This window comes from Schistocerca americana, chromosome 6 (assembly GCF_021461395.2).
Source record: "Schistocerca americana isolate TAMUIC-IGC-003095 chromosome 6, iqSchAmer2.1, whole genome shotgun sequence".
Taxonomy (NCBI): domain Eukaryota; kingdom Metazoa; phylum Arthropoda; class Insecta; order Orthoptera; family Acrididae; genus Schistocerca; species Schistocerca americana.
Genome location: NC_060124.1, coordinates 228,008,875 through 228,024,993, shown reverse-complemented (window position 1 = coordinate 228,024,993; position 16,119 = coordinate 228,008,875). Strand labels below are relative to the sequence as shown.

The window sequence follows — 16,119 nt, the reverse complement described above, 5'->3', positions numbered from 1 at the left end:
ATAGATGACTGCATTGTCTGCAAAAAGTCTGAGGCTATTATTGTTGTTGTCTGCTGGGTCATTAATATGTGGCATGAACAGCACACTTTCCTCGGGCACACCATAAGTTACTTCTACATCTATTGAGAACTCTCCATGCAAAATAACATAATGTTTCCTCCCTGTGTAGAAATCTTCAATTCAGTCACAAATTTTGTTTGATATCCCAAGTGCAAGGAGCTCAAAATCTACCTTATTGACTAATGGAAACATGAATGTTATCCATTGATTCTGTTTTCCACACTGTTGCATGCCACAAGATGCATTGGTACATGGTTACCAGTCGAAGCATGAAATCCAGACTCTTTTCTTTCAAATTTGATTGGAGGTTCTGCAACAGTTTTATTCTCAAACTGTGTTCTGCAGCTGATGTTATGCTCACACTGAAACAGAAACTGTGATCCAAGAAATCAGTTTAGTTGATCATGCTTATTCAACGGTGCAAATGGTGTTACAAACATTTATAGTGTTAGCAACATTTACATGTACATAAATATTGTGCAAGCTACCAAACGGTGCACGGCAGAAGGCACCTTGTACTACTTTTATCATTCTCTTTCCTGGTATACTAACAAATGGAAAGAGGCAAAAATGAATGCCAAAGTGTTTCTGTATAAGCCCTGATTTCTCATATCTTGTCTTGCTGGTCCTTCCGTGAGATGTATGTTGGTGGCAGTAAGATAGTTCTGCAATGTTTCATAAATACTGGTTCTCTAATCTTTCTCAGTAGTGCTTTGCGAAAAGAATACTTTCTTCCCTCCAGTCATTTCCATTCAAGTTCATGGAGCATATCCATACTATCAGTAACAGTTCTGACTGCATGCCTCTGAACTGCTTCCATGTCTGCTGTAATCCAAGCTGGTGGGGATCCCAAACACTTGAGCAGTAGTCAAGAATGGGTCACTCAAGTGTCTTACTCATGGTCTGCTTTATAGATGAGCTACACTTTCCTAGGATTTTCCCAATAAAGTGAAGTTGACCATTTGTTTTCTCTATCACTTACCTTCCACTCTCATTCCATTTCATGCCACTTTCCTTTTTTATGCCTAGATATTTGACTGATGTGACTGTGTCTCACTGCACCCAACCAGTACTGTATTCAAACATTACAGGATTATTTTTTCTATTCATCTCCATTAACTTAAATTGTTCCACGTTAGAACAAGCTGCCATGCATCACACCAAGTAGAAATTGTATCCAAGTCATCTTGTATCATTCTATAGTCGCCCAACAATGTTGAAACTTTTTCACATACTAGAGTGTCTTTGGCAAGCCACAGACTGTTGCCCACCATATCTGTCAAACCATTTATGGATATAAAGAACAAGAGCAGTCCTGTCACATCTCCCTTGATAATACCTTTGTCTCTGACAAACACAAGGGGAATACAGTAGGGGAATGCAGCTTCCAAGATAAAGATATTCCATCTCACTTGCCTGGATATGCCTATGATCCTGTTAATAATTTCCTTGGTATTCACAATTACCAGATTTGGACATTATCATGGCTCTGTGGTCTATCTTTTTAGGGTATCATCCATGATTTCTGGAAGCAAATAAACGTCAGCTATTTAGATTCATGTTGGGGAACAAATCAAGGACTGTAATGCTGCTATAATACCACCACTTACGTTGGCTGTAAGAAAATCTGGGAAAATTGAGACAATATTTTTATGCATAAAAGTGACAGATAATTTATTGTAAATTAAGAGGCAGAATTGCTGGCTGTTACTTATCTTCAGGAGGTGCATTATGTAGTACTACTGATCGAGACATATATAAGTACTTGATATTACCCTAGTTTTCAGTCTTATGGGTTCTTTCCTTCTTTTTAACCTTCCAAAACTCCCCCCCCCCCCCCCCCCCCCCTCTCCAAAGAAGGACTAATAATTCCAAAAGCTAGGGTACTGTCATGTACTTTTATATGTCTGTTGGTAGCACTAATATAAATGGCTAGATAAAAAAATCTACTCATCAAGTGGCGGAACGAGAACACGTATACGAAGAAAGATTAACTTGTACAAGCTTTTGGTGCCAGTGGCTTCTTCTTCTGGCAGAAGAGTTGACGAGGAAGGAAGAGGGGTGACTGGAGAGTTGGGAATGGGGCAGAGTTCAGAAAACTCACCCAGAACCCTGGATCAGGGGAGACTTACCATACAGGATGAGAAGGAAAGACAATGTTGGGGGACGTTGTATGTGTGTAAGTTACTCAACACTGACACCTGATTGTGAAAGTCTCAAGTCACCTGCGAAAGGAAACTGTACTGCTATGGCCATGTTAATAGAGAAGAAATCATATTTATAGTTTCAGTTGATCAGAAGCTATGTCGATTCATTGTAGAGATTTACTGGGATGGAGGAGACTGTTACCCATCTTATGTCTTGCTGCAGCAGTGTCATCTGCTGGAATAGATACCGTTCATATAGTCATTGCAGCAGTAATATTAACTGAATGGTTGACTGAGACACACTGCTGGGTAGGTTCTCCAGTCAAACGGCAAAGGTTTCCTTTCTTCATGCTTGTTGGCATCTTTTCTTTGTGAAACATGTCATGAGTTTATCTATTTAGTGTCATGTTTGTGGTGTTGGTGACAAAACTGTAGGAAGAAGATGAAACACAGTATCTACATATACCCTGCTCCTCTCAGATAACACTATGGGGGCTGCTGAGCTTAAAATCCCATTCTCTGAAGATTGGATAACCGGGAACTAAGTTACTTACCATCATTCTTGAGACATTGCGGAAAGTTCTAGAAACTGAACCTAGCGCTTTAGGAGATCAGGTGTCCAAATACTATCTATGAAAATATTTTCACCTTGCAAATTTGAACTGGCTATGTACGAGTCAGTTACCAATGCACAAGTATATGTTAATCTTTCAGACATGGACTGTGCCATTATCAGTGAAAAACTGTTTAAAAATGTGTATACTTAATGATGTTGTGGCCTATACTGCATGAGAAGTGAATCATTGGTGAATGTGAGCAAAGAGAGTGGCTGACTGATCAGTGTATTTAGTTAGTTAACATGTTCCATATATTGTTATGATGTGGAATGAGTTATTTTACATTCACATTGCAGATTATTTAGTAATTCCTAGCCACTGTCGTTCACACATAATAGTAATAGAAATTCTTCTTTGGAGTAGGAGGAGTTGTCAGGGAAACTTTATTAGTTTGTTATCAGATTTTGCTTTGCTGCCTGTCAGACATTTTATAACACTGGGTAAGTGATCAAATATTTTGTTGCAGCATTGTGTATCCCTTTTGCGCCAAAGAAAATCTTAGTGAGGAGTAATGAATGTTATTTTTCGTTCTGGTATTATATTTATGTACCTCATTGTTTCTTCTGAACTGTAGTGGATTATTTACAGTAAACTTAATGAGGAAATAAATAAACTGTGAAGCAGTAGTCAGAATGCCCAACTCCTTAAACAGATGTCTGCAAGATGATTGTGGGTGAGCACCCCTTATTATTCTTACAGCATGTTTTTGCGGGATGAAGACTTTCTTTCTTAAAGATGAAAATCAAACAATGGAAAATCCACGATGGAATGTAACAATACCAGAGAAGGAAAGTTGCTACTCACCATATAGCGGAGATGCTGAGCCGTGATAGGCATAATTGTGTGAATCTTTTTAGTGTGCCTATCGCGACTCAGCTTCTCCGCTATATGGCGAGTAGCAACTTTCCTTCTCTGGTATTGTTACATTCCATCCTGGATTTTCCATGTTCCATTGTTACATTCCATCCTGGATTTTCCATGTTCCATTGTTTGATTTTCATCACCATATAGCGGAGATGCTGAGCCGTGATAGGCATAATTGTGTGAATCGCGACTCAGCTTCTCCGCTATATGGCGAGTAGCAACTTTCCTTCTCTGGTATTGTTTCTTAAAGATGAGCTGTCACAGAACATAATTCCATGTGGTGTTATCAAATGAAAAAATGCAAAAGATGTTAGCTGACTGATTTGTCTCTCCCTAAGATTTGCAATGATTCTAAGTGCAAATGTGGCTAAACTAAGTTGTTTTAGGAGTTCCAAAATGTGTTTTTTCCTTTTTAAATTGTCGTCAGTGTGGGCCCCTAAGAATTTTGAAGTTTCCAGCCTATTTATTTCCTCACCATGTGCTACACTTGTTGGTTTAGTACCTCTAGATGTGCAGAATGAGTACGGTGTGTCTTTTTAAAATTGAGAGTTAGACGATTTGCAGAAAACCAGTCAATGATACTTTTTAAGAACTTTGTTTGCCATTTCTCCTGCTCCTGTATGTATGCTTGGATTGACTACAATACTAGTGTCATCTGCAAAAATAACTAATTCTGCTTGTTGTGTATGAGACAGATCATTTACATATACGAGGAACAGTAGTGGACCTAAGATTGAATCTTGAACATGATTTCTCCCCAGTGAGAATTATGTCACTGGACTTTATTGCTTGATTTACTGAATACAACTTTCTGCATTCAGTGTTAAGCCTGAACTGGAGACCATTTGAGTATACTGCCTTACCAGTATTTGTTTTCAATAGTATCAGTCTATCTCCCCCCATGAACCATAGACCTTGCCGTTGGTGGGGAGGCTTGCGTGCCTCAGCGATACAGGTAGCTGTACCGTAGGTGCAACCACAACGGAGGGGTATCTGTTGAGAGGAGAGGCCAGACAAACGTATGGTTCCTGAAGAGGGACAGCAGCCTTTTCAGTAGTTGCAGGGGCAACAGTCTGAATGACTGACTGATCTGGCCTTGTAACACTAACCAAAACGACCATGCTGTGCTGGTACTGCGAATGGCTAAAAGCAAGGGGAAACTACGGCTATAATTTTTCCCGAGGGCATGCAGCTTTACTGTATGGATAAATAATGATGGCGTCCTCTTGGGTAAAATATTCCGTAGATAAAATAGTCCCCAATTCGGATCTCCGGGCGGGGACTACTCAGGAGGACGTCGTTATCAGGAGGAAGAAAACTGGCGTTCTACGGATTGGAGCTTGGAATGTCAGATCCTTTAATCGGTCAGGTAGGTTAGAAAATTGAAAAAGGGAAGTGGATAGGTTAAAGTTAGATATAGTGGGAATTAGTGAAGTTCGGTGGCAGGAGGAACAATACTTTTGGTCAGGTGAATACAGGGTTATAAATACAAAATCAAATAGGGGTAATGCAGGAGTAGGTTTAATAATGAATAAAACAATAGGAATGCGGGTAAGTTACTACACACAGCACAGCGAACGCATTGTTGTGGCCAAGATAGACACAAATCCCACGTCTACGACAGTAGTACAAGTTTATATGCCAACTAGCTCTGCAGATGACGAAGAAACTGAAGAAATGTATGATGAGATAAAAGAAATTATTCAGATAGTGAAGGGAGATGAAAATTTAATAGTCACGGGTGACTGTAATTCGATAGTAGGTTAATATGGATTGGGCGTAAGAAATGAAAGAGGAAGCCGCCTGGTGGAATTTTGCACAGAGCGCAACTTAATCATAGCTAACACTTGGTTCAAGAATCATAAAAGAAGGTTGTATACATGGAAGAAGCCTGGAGATACTGACAGGTTTCAGATGGATTATATAATGGTAAGACAGATATTTAGGAACAAGGTTTTAAATTGTAAGACATTTCCAGGGGCAGATGTGGACTCTGACCACAATCTATTGGTTATGAACTGTAGATTTAAACTGAAGAAACTGCAAAAAGGTGGGAATTCAAGGAGATGGGACCTCTATAAACTGACTAAACCAGAGGTTGTACAGAGTTTCAGGGAGAGCATAAGGGAACAATTGACAAGAATGGGGGAAAGAAATACAGTAGGAGAAGAATGGGTAACTTTGAGGGAAGAAGTAGTGAAGGCAGCAGAGGATCAAGTAGGTAAAAAGACGAGGGCTAGTAGAAATCCTTGTGTGACAGAAGAAATATTGAATTTAATTGATGAAAGGAGAAAATATAAAAAAGCAGTAAATGAAGCAGGCAAAAATGAATACAAACGTCTCAAAAATGAGGTCGACAGGAAGTGCAAAATGGCTAAGCAGACATAGCTACAGGACAAATGTAAGGATGTAGAGGCTTATCTGACTAGGGGTAAGATAGATACTGCCTACAGGAAAATTAAAGAGACCTTTGGAGAAAAGAGAAGCACTTGCATGAATATCAAGATCTCAGATGGAAACCCAGTTCTAAGCAAAGAAGGGAAAGCAGAAAGGTGGAAGGAGTATATAGAGGGTCTATACAATGGCGATGTGCTTGAGGGCAATGTTATAAAAATAGAAGATGAAGATGAAATGGGAGATATGATACTGCGTGAAGAGTTTGATAGAGCACTGAAAGACATAAGTCGAAACAAGGCCCTGGGAGTAGACAACAATCCATTAGAACTACTGACAGCCTTGGGAGAGCCAGTCCTGACAAAACTCTACCATCTGGTCAGCAAAATGTATGAGACAGGCAAAATACCCTCAGACTTCAAGAAGAATATAATAATTCCAATCCCAAAGAATGCAGGCGTTGACAGATGTGAAAATTAACGAACTGTCAGTTTAATAAGTCACTGCTGCAAAATACTAACGCAAACTCTTTACAGACGAATGGCAAAACTAGTAGAAGCTGACCTCGGGGAAGATCAGTTTGGATTTTGTAGAAATATTGGAACACGTGAGGCAATACTGACCCTACGACTTATTTTAGAAGCTAGATTAAGAAAAGGCAAACCTACGTTTCTAGCATTTGTAGACTTGGAGAAAGCTTTTGACAATGTTGACTGGAACACACTCTTTCAAATTCTGAAGGTGGCACGGGTCAAATACAGGGAGCAAAAGGCTATTTACAATTTGTACAGAAACCAGGTGGCAATTATAAGAGTCGAGGGACATGAAAAGGAAGCAGTGGTTGGGAAGGGAGTGAGACAGGGTTGTAGCCTCTTCCTGATGTTGTTCAATCTGTATATTGAGCAAGCAGTAAAGGAAACAAAAGAAAAATTCAGAGTAGGTATTAAAAACCATGGAGAAGAAATAAAAACTTTAAGATTCGCCGATGATGTAATTCTGTCAGATACAGCAAAGCACTTGGAAGAGCAGTTGAACGGAATGGACAGTGGCTTGAAGGGAGGATATAGATGAACATCAACAAAAGCAAAACGAGGATAATGGAATGTGGTCTAATTAAGTCGGGTGATGCTGAGGGAATTAGATTAGGAAATGAGACACTTAAAGTAGTAAAGGAGTTTTGCTATTTGGGGAGCAAAATAACTGATGATCGTCGAAGTAGAGAGGATATAAAATGTAGACTGGCAATGGCAAGGAAAGGGTTTCTGAAGAAGAGAAATTTGTTAACATCGAGTATAGATTTAAATGTCAGGAAGTCGTTTCTGAAAGTATTTGTATGGAAAGTAGCCATGTATGGAAGTGAAGCATGGACGATAAATAGTTTGGACAAGAAGAGAATAGAAGCTTTCGAAATGTGGTGCTACAGAAGAATGCTGAAGATTAGAAGGGACAGCCTAAAAAATAAAAGATCAGCTGGATGGGATGAATTTTCTCCTGAAAAAATGCAAGGATGAGTTAGCCAGATCATTAGTCCATCTAATAAATTGTGTACTTGAAGAAGGTGTGTTTCCGAAGAAACTGAAACTTGCTATAGTTAAAACTTTATATAAAAAAGGCGAAAGAAAGCTACAGCATACCAGTTGCTTTAAATTTAGTGTTTGGTAAATTAATTGAAAAAATAATACTAGTAATCTTAATCGAGCACTATAGTACGAATAACTCAATAGGAGATTTCCAACATGGCTTTAGAAGTGGTCGGAGCACCATATCTGCAGGAGTACAGTTTGTACACTGTCTGATGGAGAAAATAAATGAGGGTTACAAAATGGCAGGAGGGTTTTTGTAGATCTTTCCAAAGCGTTTGACAAGAGTCCATCATGGCGCTCTTTTAAGTAAACTTGCTTGTTATGGTGTCAGTGGGAAACTGTTGCTTTTAATAGAATCTTACCTTAAAGATAGACAACAATGCACAGAAGTTGTGTATGATAATGGAGAGGTAATCGAAAAAAGAAGATCAAAGATAAGAAATATAAATTGTGGTGTGCCACAAGGCTCTATCTTGGGCCCCTTCTTGTTTATTTGCTACGTGAATGATTTCCCAAAAGTATTAGACATTAGTCATCGTATTACTATGTATGCTGACGACACCTCTGGGGTTTGCTGGGCACGTAGTAACGATGGCCTAAATTCAGTGGTACAGAATTTTGTTGAAAAAGCCCAAACACATTTTGAAAAAGAAAACCTGAGGGTCAATGTTAACAAAACTAATTTAATTTATTTTAAGACAAGTGGCTCAAATGAAAATACTGTTGTAAATGAGGACATTCGGGAAAATACCTGTTCAGAATGTAAATATCTGGGGATATATATAGATGACAGACTTTAGTGGAATCAGCAAATATATCATGTCTGTGGTAAAATAACATCTAGTCTGTATTTACTAAGGAGATTAGTTCAATATCTAGATATTGAAGCAATAAAAATAGTGTATTTTGGGTTGGTGTATCCCCATCTATCTTATGGAATTGTATTGTGGGGTGGGTGTGTCCAATACAATATAAGAAGGGTATTTGTATTGCAGAAAAGAGTAATAAGAACTATGGCAAAAGTAAGACCCAGAACTTCATGCAAAAACCTGTTTATTAATTTTAATATTATGACTATCTATGCAGTATATGTATGTTTCAGTGAATATTATTAGTGAAAAAAGACAAAAAAGTGACAAAAAGGAATATGGAAATCCATGATTACGATACAAGACACAAATCAGACTTTCATATGGTGAGCAGAAGATTGAATCTAACAACAAATACCCCATTCATTATTTTATAATTCTCTGCCAAACAACCTGAAACAACTTTCTGGTAGAATTTTTTGAAATGAGTTAAAAAAAATGGCTTGTATTGAAGTGCCCATACAGTGCGGTGCTGACATGACTTGACCTCAGGAATGCTATGTTAAATATACTTAAATGATCTTTTACTTAATAGCATGTAATCTGTATATATTGTGTATCAGTAATCTAAATGTAATTATTGTAACATTGCCCATGCATGTTAAATACATGTTTCGAGCTGTAAATAAATAAAAAAAAGATCACATAACTAATGAGGAGGTACTGAATAGGATTGGGGAGAAGAGGAGTTTGTGGCACAACTTGACTAGAAGAAGGGATCGGTTGGTAGGACATGTTCTGAGGCGTCAAGGGATCACCAATTTAGTATTGGAGGGCAACGTGGAGGGTAAAAATTGTGGAGGGAGAACAAGAGACGAATACACTAACCAGATTCAGAAGGATGTAGGCTGCAGTACGTACTGGGAGATGAAGAAGCTTGCACAGGATAGAGTAGCATGGAGGGCTGCATCAAACCAGTCTCTGGACTGAAGACCACAACAACAACAGTCTGTTCTGTAGAAGAATTTCTATTTTTGTAATGTGTAAAAGGTGATGGATAGGAGTTACTATCTCACAACTGCACGTTTTTTTTTTAAAGGTAAATGGTGAGCACGTACCCATATTTATGTATGAATTTGTAATGTGAATGTGAAATGACTTGTTCCACATCATTATGATTAATTGTACCATTGAACATGAAACCAACCAACTACAAACTTATGTACTTATTTTCAGTATTGGGACTGCTTATCCATTTAATTCATTTTGAACATTATTAATTGTGTTTAATCACTGGACTTATTTCTGTGTTAAAGAGTAGTTCTGAACACACTGTTTTCATTTTTATGAGCTTTTTAAATAAGTTTAAGATTTCAGATTTCCATTTTTATTTCAGGACCAAGCTGATCTGTGAGTGTTCATCTCTGCTATCTTATTGTGATGTAATTGCTACTGTAGTGGGAATTAGAGTACAGGGATGTACCATAAAACAAAAATGTTATTAAAGTTTCAAAGAGTTGTTTCTGGAATTCTTCATTATGGTTCATGTTCGGGGGGGGGGGGGGGATGTAACTTGTTAAATGTAACTGACAGTTCTTTTTCATTGTATTCATAAAACTCAACAGCAGTTGTGTTTCAAAAATAATTAATTTGTCAAAATATCTAATTTTGTATACCATTGTTCTTAAATGTGTATATCTTCAATTTAACAGTGCAGATGATATGTCACAGCAGCTGAGTGCACTGAGGCAACAGCTGCTGCAGACTGGAGAAACGGAAGAAGTTGCTGCTGTTTTGCTGCCTCGCATGATTGAGTTGTTGTTCACCCCACCTGCATGGGCAACACCAGATCGTGCTGTCACCATGTCACCAAGTTCACATACCATGGAATCTCTTGCGCTTCACAGCAAAGCCAGTGCTAGATTTCTGGAGGTAGGAGTGAAATGTCATGTAGATCACTCGTCGTAGCTGCGACAGAAATTCATGTGTAAAACTACTTGCATATAATGGTATCTGTTTATTCTGAATTTAAAATATTAAATACTTAAGCACAAATCACGGCTGATTCTGTAAAAAAAGAAAGGTGTGTGTGTGTGTGGGGGGGGGGGGGGGGGGGGTTTCAACTGTTTTTAAATTTACATGTGTAGACTGGTTCAAGCAGGATCATAAGTGTTTAGTGTGGTGGCAATATCACTTATTTCAAGTTACACTTGCTTGAATAATTTGTGTTTAATTGCCTGTTATGTTCAGTTACATCTAGCTGAATGTTACACACAAAAGAAACACCATAAAAATTATCAAAACAATTCCTAGTTTTCAGAAGACACAGATGATTTAGAACAATTAAAATTAATGTATAAAATGCATATTTGACTATCAGCTGCTTTTTTTTTGTTTAAAACTCAAATATCAATGGGCTTCAGTCACAGTCCATCTTCGGGGATTAGGGTTAAAACAGTTTAATCCACATCACCACCCCTGTCATTACTTAAAAATGGCCACGTCATGAATTCCAGTATACAACCAATTACAACCAGCTTACAACTGGAATTCATGACATGCTCTACACATGGGATGTGGCCATTATTTAAGTAATGACTGGTGTGATGGTGTGGCTTAATCTGTTTTAACCCTAATCTGTGAAGATGGACTGTGACTGAAATTGGTTATTATTTGGATCGTAAATAAAAAAGCAACTGGTGGTCAGACATGTATTTGTACATTACTTGATGACCATTAATAGTTCCAAAAATGTTTGATAAAAATAAAAAAAATAAAAAATCCTAGTATCAGTTTCAATTCACTATTCAACTGCCTTTGTAAAATTATGTTTTGCTCTTCTGAGGATGCCTTTACATGCTTTCAGGAGGGTAACAGCCTCTTAATGTGAGTGAGTAATTTAATGTTTGATCTTTTTTTTTTTCTCTTTAGCCTTTGCGTACTACATGTTTAACACCTTTGTGACTCCCCTAATTGTACCACTACAAAAGATCTAGTAAAGTAACAATAATGAAAGAAATGTCTTGATTTACTTCATTGCTGTTAGTACCAAGACACCTCAAATGTACTATTGTAAAATTTTTACGTTAGTACGAAACTCAAACCCAGTGGCAGTTAACACAAAATTATACCATTGTGGCACAGTGTGGTGGCTTATAGCCTTTTGACTTGGGTAGTATATTAATTTGAGTATATTAATTTTACATGTATAAACTGAACCCTTAAAATATATTCAAATTTTATAATTAATTTGTCATTGTGAAGAATAAAATAAAATGAGAAAGAAAAGTGTTGGTACCAGTGGGAGTCAAACCCGGATCCACAAATTGCAACTCTGTGCATTAGACCTCTCAGCCACTGTGCTGTTATGACATAGCTCCTCAAAATCTCTCATACTCTACACTTGCACAATAAGCTACACTTGATTAAAAAAAGTACTTAACCAGCTGTCACTACTCAAACCAGTGAATATATTATTTGTAGGTATTAGTTGCATTTTGTGTATTCTAACATGCTGTCTCTTGGTATGTATCTTGAGAACATTATTGTAATATCAAAAGTATTAAGAATCTGTGAACAGATGCCAGTTACTTGAGGTAATGAATAAATTCTGATGAATGATGGAGTGAAGATGGAGTTGTGTAAAATTATAGGTCAACAGTTATTAAAAAGAAAACAAGCACAAATTTTTCTTCTGGAACATTCCTGAATCTCCACAGATACTCATTGCTTGTGAATAAAGCTGATGACTTAATAATTATAATTTAATTATTTTTTGGCTTACTTACCACTAGATTTCAGTATCATATTAGATAAAAAATAACATTTTGTCCAGATTTTGCAGCAGCAGAAGCCACCACCATCTGCCAGTCTTGTTACTGCTCTCTTGCGAGCTGCAGCTGCTATCCTTGTTGGTTCTGATAGTGGTAAGTGGTCTGTGCAACAGTTCGCATGATGGTATCTGAAACCTATTAATATCATCCTTTTGAGAGACATTTACAATGTTAATTGAAAAATGTGTTTCATGACCTAGAAGTTCAAATGATGTGAAGCTGACCATAAAAAATTAATTTTTGTGTAGCTTGACTTAATATGAAATGATTTTAATGTGGAATTACCATAGCCGTTTCACCACCTTAAGTATTTTGTGTCAGTGTGTACAGTACGAGGTGCATTCAAGTTCTAAGGCCTCCGATTTTTTTTCTAATTAACTACTCACCCGAAATCGATGAAACTGGCGTTACTTCTTGATGTAATCACCCTGCAGACGTACACATTTTTCACAACGCTGACACCATGATTCCATGGCAGCGGCGAAGGCTTCTTTAGGAGTCTGTTTTGACCGCTGGAAAATCGCTGAGGCAATAGCAGCACGGCTGGCGAATGTGCAGCCACGGAGAGTGTCTTTCATTGTTGGAAAAAGCCAAAAGTCACTAGGAGCCAGGTCAGGTGAGTAGGGAGCATGAGGAATCACTTCAAAGTTGTTATCACGAAGAAACTGTTGCGTAACATTAGCTCGATGTGCGGGTGTGTTGTCTTGGTGAAACAGCACACGCGCAGCCCTTCCCGGAATTTTTTGTTGCAGTGCAGGAAGGAATTTGTTCTTCAAAACATTTTCGTAGGATGCACCTGGTACCGTAGTGCCCTTTGGAACGCAATGGGTAAGGATTACGCCCTCGCTGTCCCAGAACATGGACACCATCATTTTTTCAGCACTGGCGGTTACCCGAAATTTTTTTGGTGGCGGTGAATCTGTGTGCTTCCATTGAGCTGACTGGCGCTTTGTTTCTGGATTGAAAAATGGCATCCACGTCTCATCCATTGTCACAACCGACGAAAAGAAAGTCCCATTCATGCTGTCGTTGCGCGTCAACATTGCTTGGCAACATGCCACACGGGCAGCCATGTGGTCGTCCGTCAGCATTCGTGGCACCCACCTGGATGACACTTTTCGCATTTGCAGGACGTCGTGCAGGATTGTGTGCACAGAACCCACAGAAATGCCAACTCTGGAGGCGATCTGTTCAACAGTCATTCGGCGATCCCCCAAAACAATTCTCTCCACTTTCTTGATCATGTCGTCAGACCGGCTTGTGCGAGCCCGAGGTTGTTTCGGTTTGTTGTCATTCGATGTTCTGCCTTCATTAAACTGTCGCACCCACGAACGCACTTTCGACACATCCATAACTCCATCACCACGTCTCCTTCAACGGTCGATGAATTTCAATTGGTTTCACACCACTCAAATTCAGAAAATGAATGATTGCACGCTGCTCAAGTAAGGAAAACGTCGCCATTTTAAGTATTTAAAATAGTTCTCATTCTCGCCGCTGGCGGTAAAATTCCATCTGCCGTACGGTGCTGCCATCTCTGGGACATATTGACAATGAACGCGGCCTCATTTTAAAACAATGCGCATGTTTCTATCTCTTTCCAGTCCGGAGAAAAAAAATTGGAGGCCTTAGAACTTGAATGCACCTTGTAACATTATTGATGATTTGAATCTTTACAATAAATGAGGTCACTATTTTAATATAGATGAACTGCAGCTCATTTGGGAGTGAATATGAAGGGAGGTTTCAGTTACTGCCAAATATTCATTTAATTTCCACTAACATGCTCCTGCGCTACTCAGAGAGCTGCTCCCTTTAATAATTAATGCTGTAATAGTCACACCGTCGGACCTAGAAAATGTGTTTATTTTCATTCTTCATTGCATTAGTTTTACCAGTTCTTTGCATTCTATCAGCTTCTAAGAAATAGTCATAATTGAAACATAGCTTTACATTTGGTTCATGTTGTTCATGATCTGTAGCGATACATATTGTTGTCGCCATGATTAAAGACAGTTAGAAATATCTTTGGTGTATGTCATTGTCACTGATTGGCTACAATAGTCTTCTGTAAGATTTGAAACTGTCCTGTAGACTACTGCACAATTTATCAACTTTTGAATAACCAGTTTGTGTACTCCACATTATGGCCTTTTTTTCCTTTCTAGTTACTGACTTTAATCTCCCTCTTAATGTATGTCCATTGTACAATTATTAATAAGTAATTAAAAAGAAAGACCTTTCTTGCTAGTACAGGTATAACAGAGTCAAGAATCTAAAATAGTTCTCTTTTCTGACAACGTAAGTATTAAGATGTCAGTACAGGGACAAGGATTAGTGATCATGATGTAATTATAATGATGATGGTTACTAAAGTTAATAAATCCATCTACAAGGCTAGGAGAGTATTTTTGCTAGAAAGAGCAGATAAGCAGTTGATAATATTCCACTTACACAGTGAATGGACATCATTTTGTTCCAAAGTGATGGATGTAAAATGATGGATGTAGAGGCAAAGTTTGACCCACGTGCTACCAGGATAAAGTGTCATATAGACCCCAAATAATTTACACCGGATACATTGGCGGTATTTTAATGAACTAACTTTAAAACATACATGACAGTTGTTCAGCATAACAGTAATGATTCTATTTTCATAAATATTATGTTCAAGAAACAAAAGAAATTTAGATTGGGGTCCTACTGACCCCCAGTGGAAAAAGTTAATAAACTTTAGTGCATTATAAATATGAGAGTGAACAAAACACCATTGGATAAAATTAACTCAGAGAGAAAATTTCATGCATTTTGTGGAACAAAAAAGCTTTGAAAACAAGGGAGAAATGATTTTCCAATGTGGTTGTGGGGTCATATTGACTCCAGTGGTACTAGGAGAGTTAAATCTGTTGCAATCATGCTCTTGAAAAGCATGTGATAAGTCAATTAAGTGTGGAAAACACCCACCATGCTTTAGTAACAAACATTGGAAAATCCCAAGAAAACAAGGATAGAGACTGGTGCGCTCTTGTTTAAAAAAAGAATGCATAATTTATGTCTTTAAAAAATTAGTAGAAATTTGTGCATATGTAAAAAGATCAATGTGTGAACCATGCAACAACCACTACCTTTATACCGGTTGGTTATAATTAAAGCACAGCTACTCATGGAGGCCCAGTGTGGGCTGTAATTATTGTACAGCAGCAAAACTTGATAGTTATGATAATGCATTAATGCAGGACCGATTTGTGCTGGAAAACAATTAGTTTTAATTTGGGCCATCAATTGCAAATATGGCACTGTACATCATTTGTGTGATGGTATGACTTCCACATTGTCATTTGGCAAACCATAATGTGAGTGAAAAGTGTGGCTATTAAGAAGAGAGACCGTGTGCTGTAAGTCAAAATGTTTTTTGTGAACATCAGCAATTGCAGTGCTGCATTGAGAGAGTATTGCCAACTGGAAGTCCTCAGGAGAGACAAAATGTCATTAAATAGTTTAAAGAAGATGATAATGGTATTTGAAAACACGGGTGAGCTTGGTGTGGTACCTGGATGAGGAAGGCATCTTATCCTGGAGGAAGTTATTTATGAGGTAGCTCTTGCTGTAAATGACTACACAACATGTGCTGTGGGTACTGCTAGTGTTCGTGCAGTGTCACAAGAATTGTCCATTACATGGTCAACAGCATGGAAAGTTTTCCAGTCTATATTACACTGACTACTTCCCATATAGCATCCAGATGGTGCAGCAACTGAAACCTTGTGATCTGCAGCAACAGTGTGGATTTGCTCTTCAGTTTGTGGTATGGA

The 16,119-nt window shown here is 38.1% G+C and overlaps 1 protein-coding gene across 4 annotated transcripts in view; it reads left to right on the top strand.

Annotated features, from left to right (window-relative positions):
* LOC124619453 (serine/threonine-protein phosphatase PP2A 65 kDa regulatory subunit-like) overlaps window positions 1-16,119 on the top strand; it is a 282,427-nt gene that overhangs the window by 5,527 nt on the left and 260,781 nt on the right. For all 4 annotated transcript variants that reach the window (XM_047145848.1, XM_047145845.1, XM_047145846.1 and 1 more), the window contains exons 2-3: window positions 10,187-10,406; window positions 12,310-12,400. In XM_047145848.1, coding sequence (XP_047001804.1) covers window positions 10,187-10,406; window positions 12,310-12,400 — 311 coding nt within the window. The remainder of the gene's footprint in view (window positions 1-10,186; window positions 10,407-12,309; window positions 12,401-16,119) is intronic.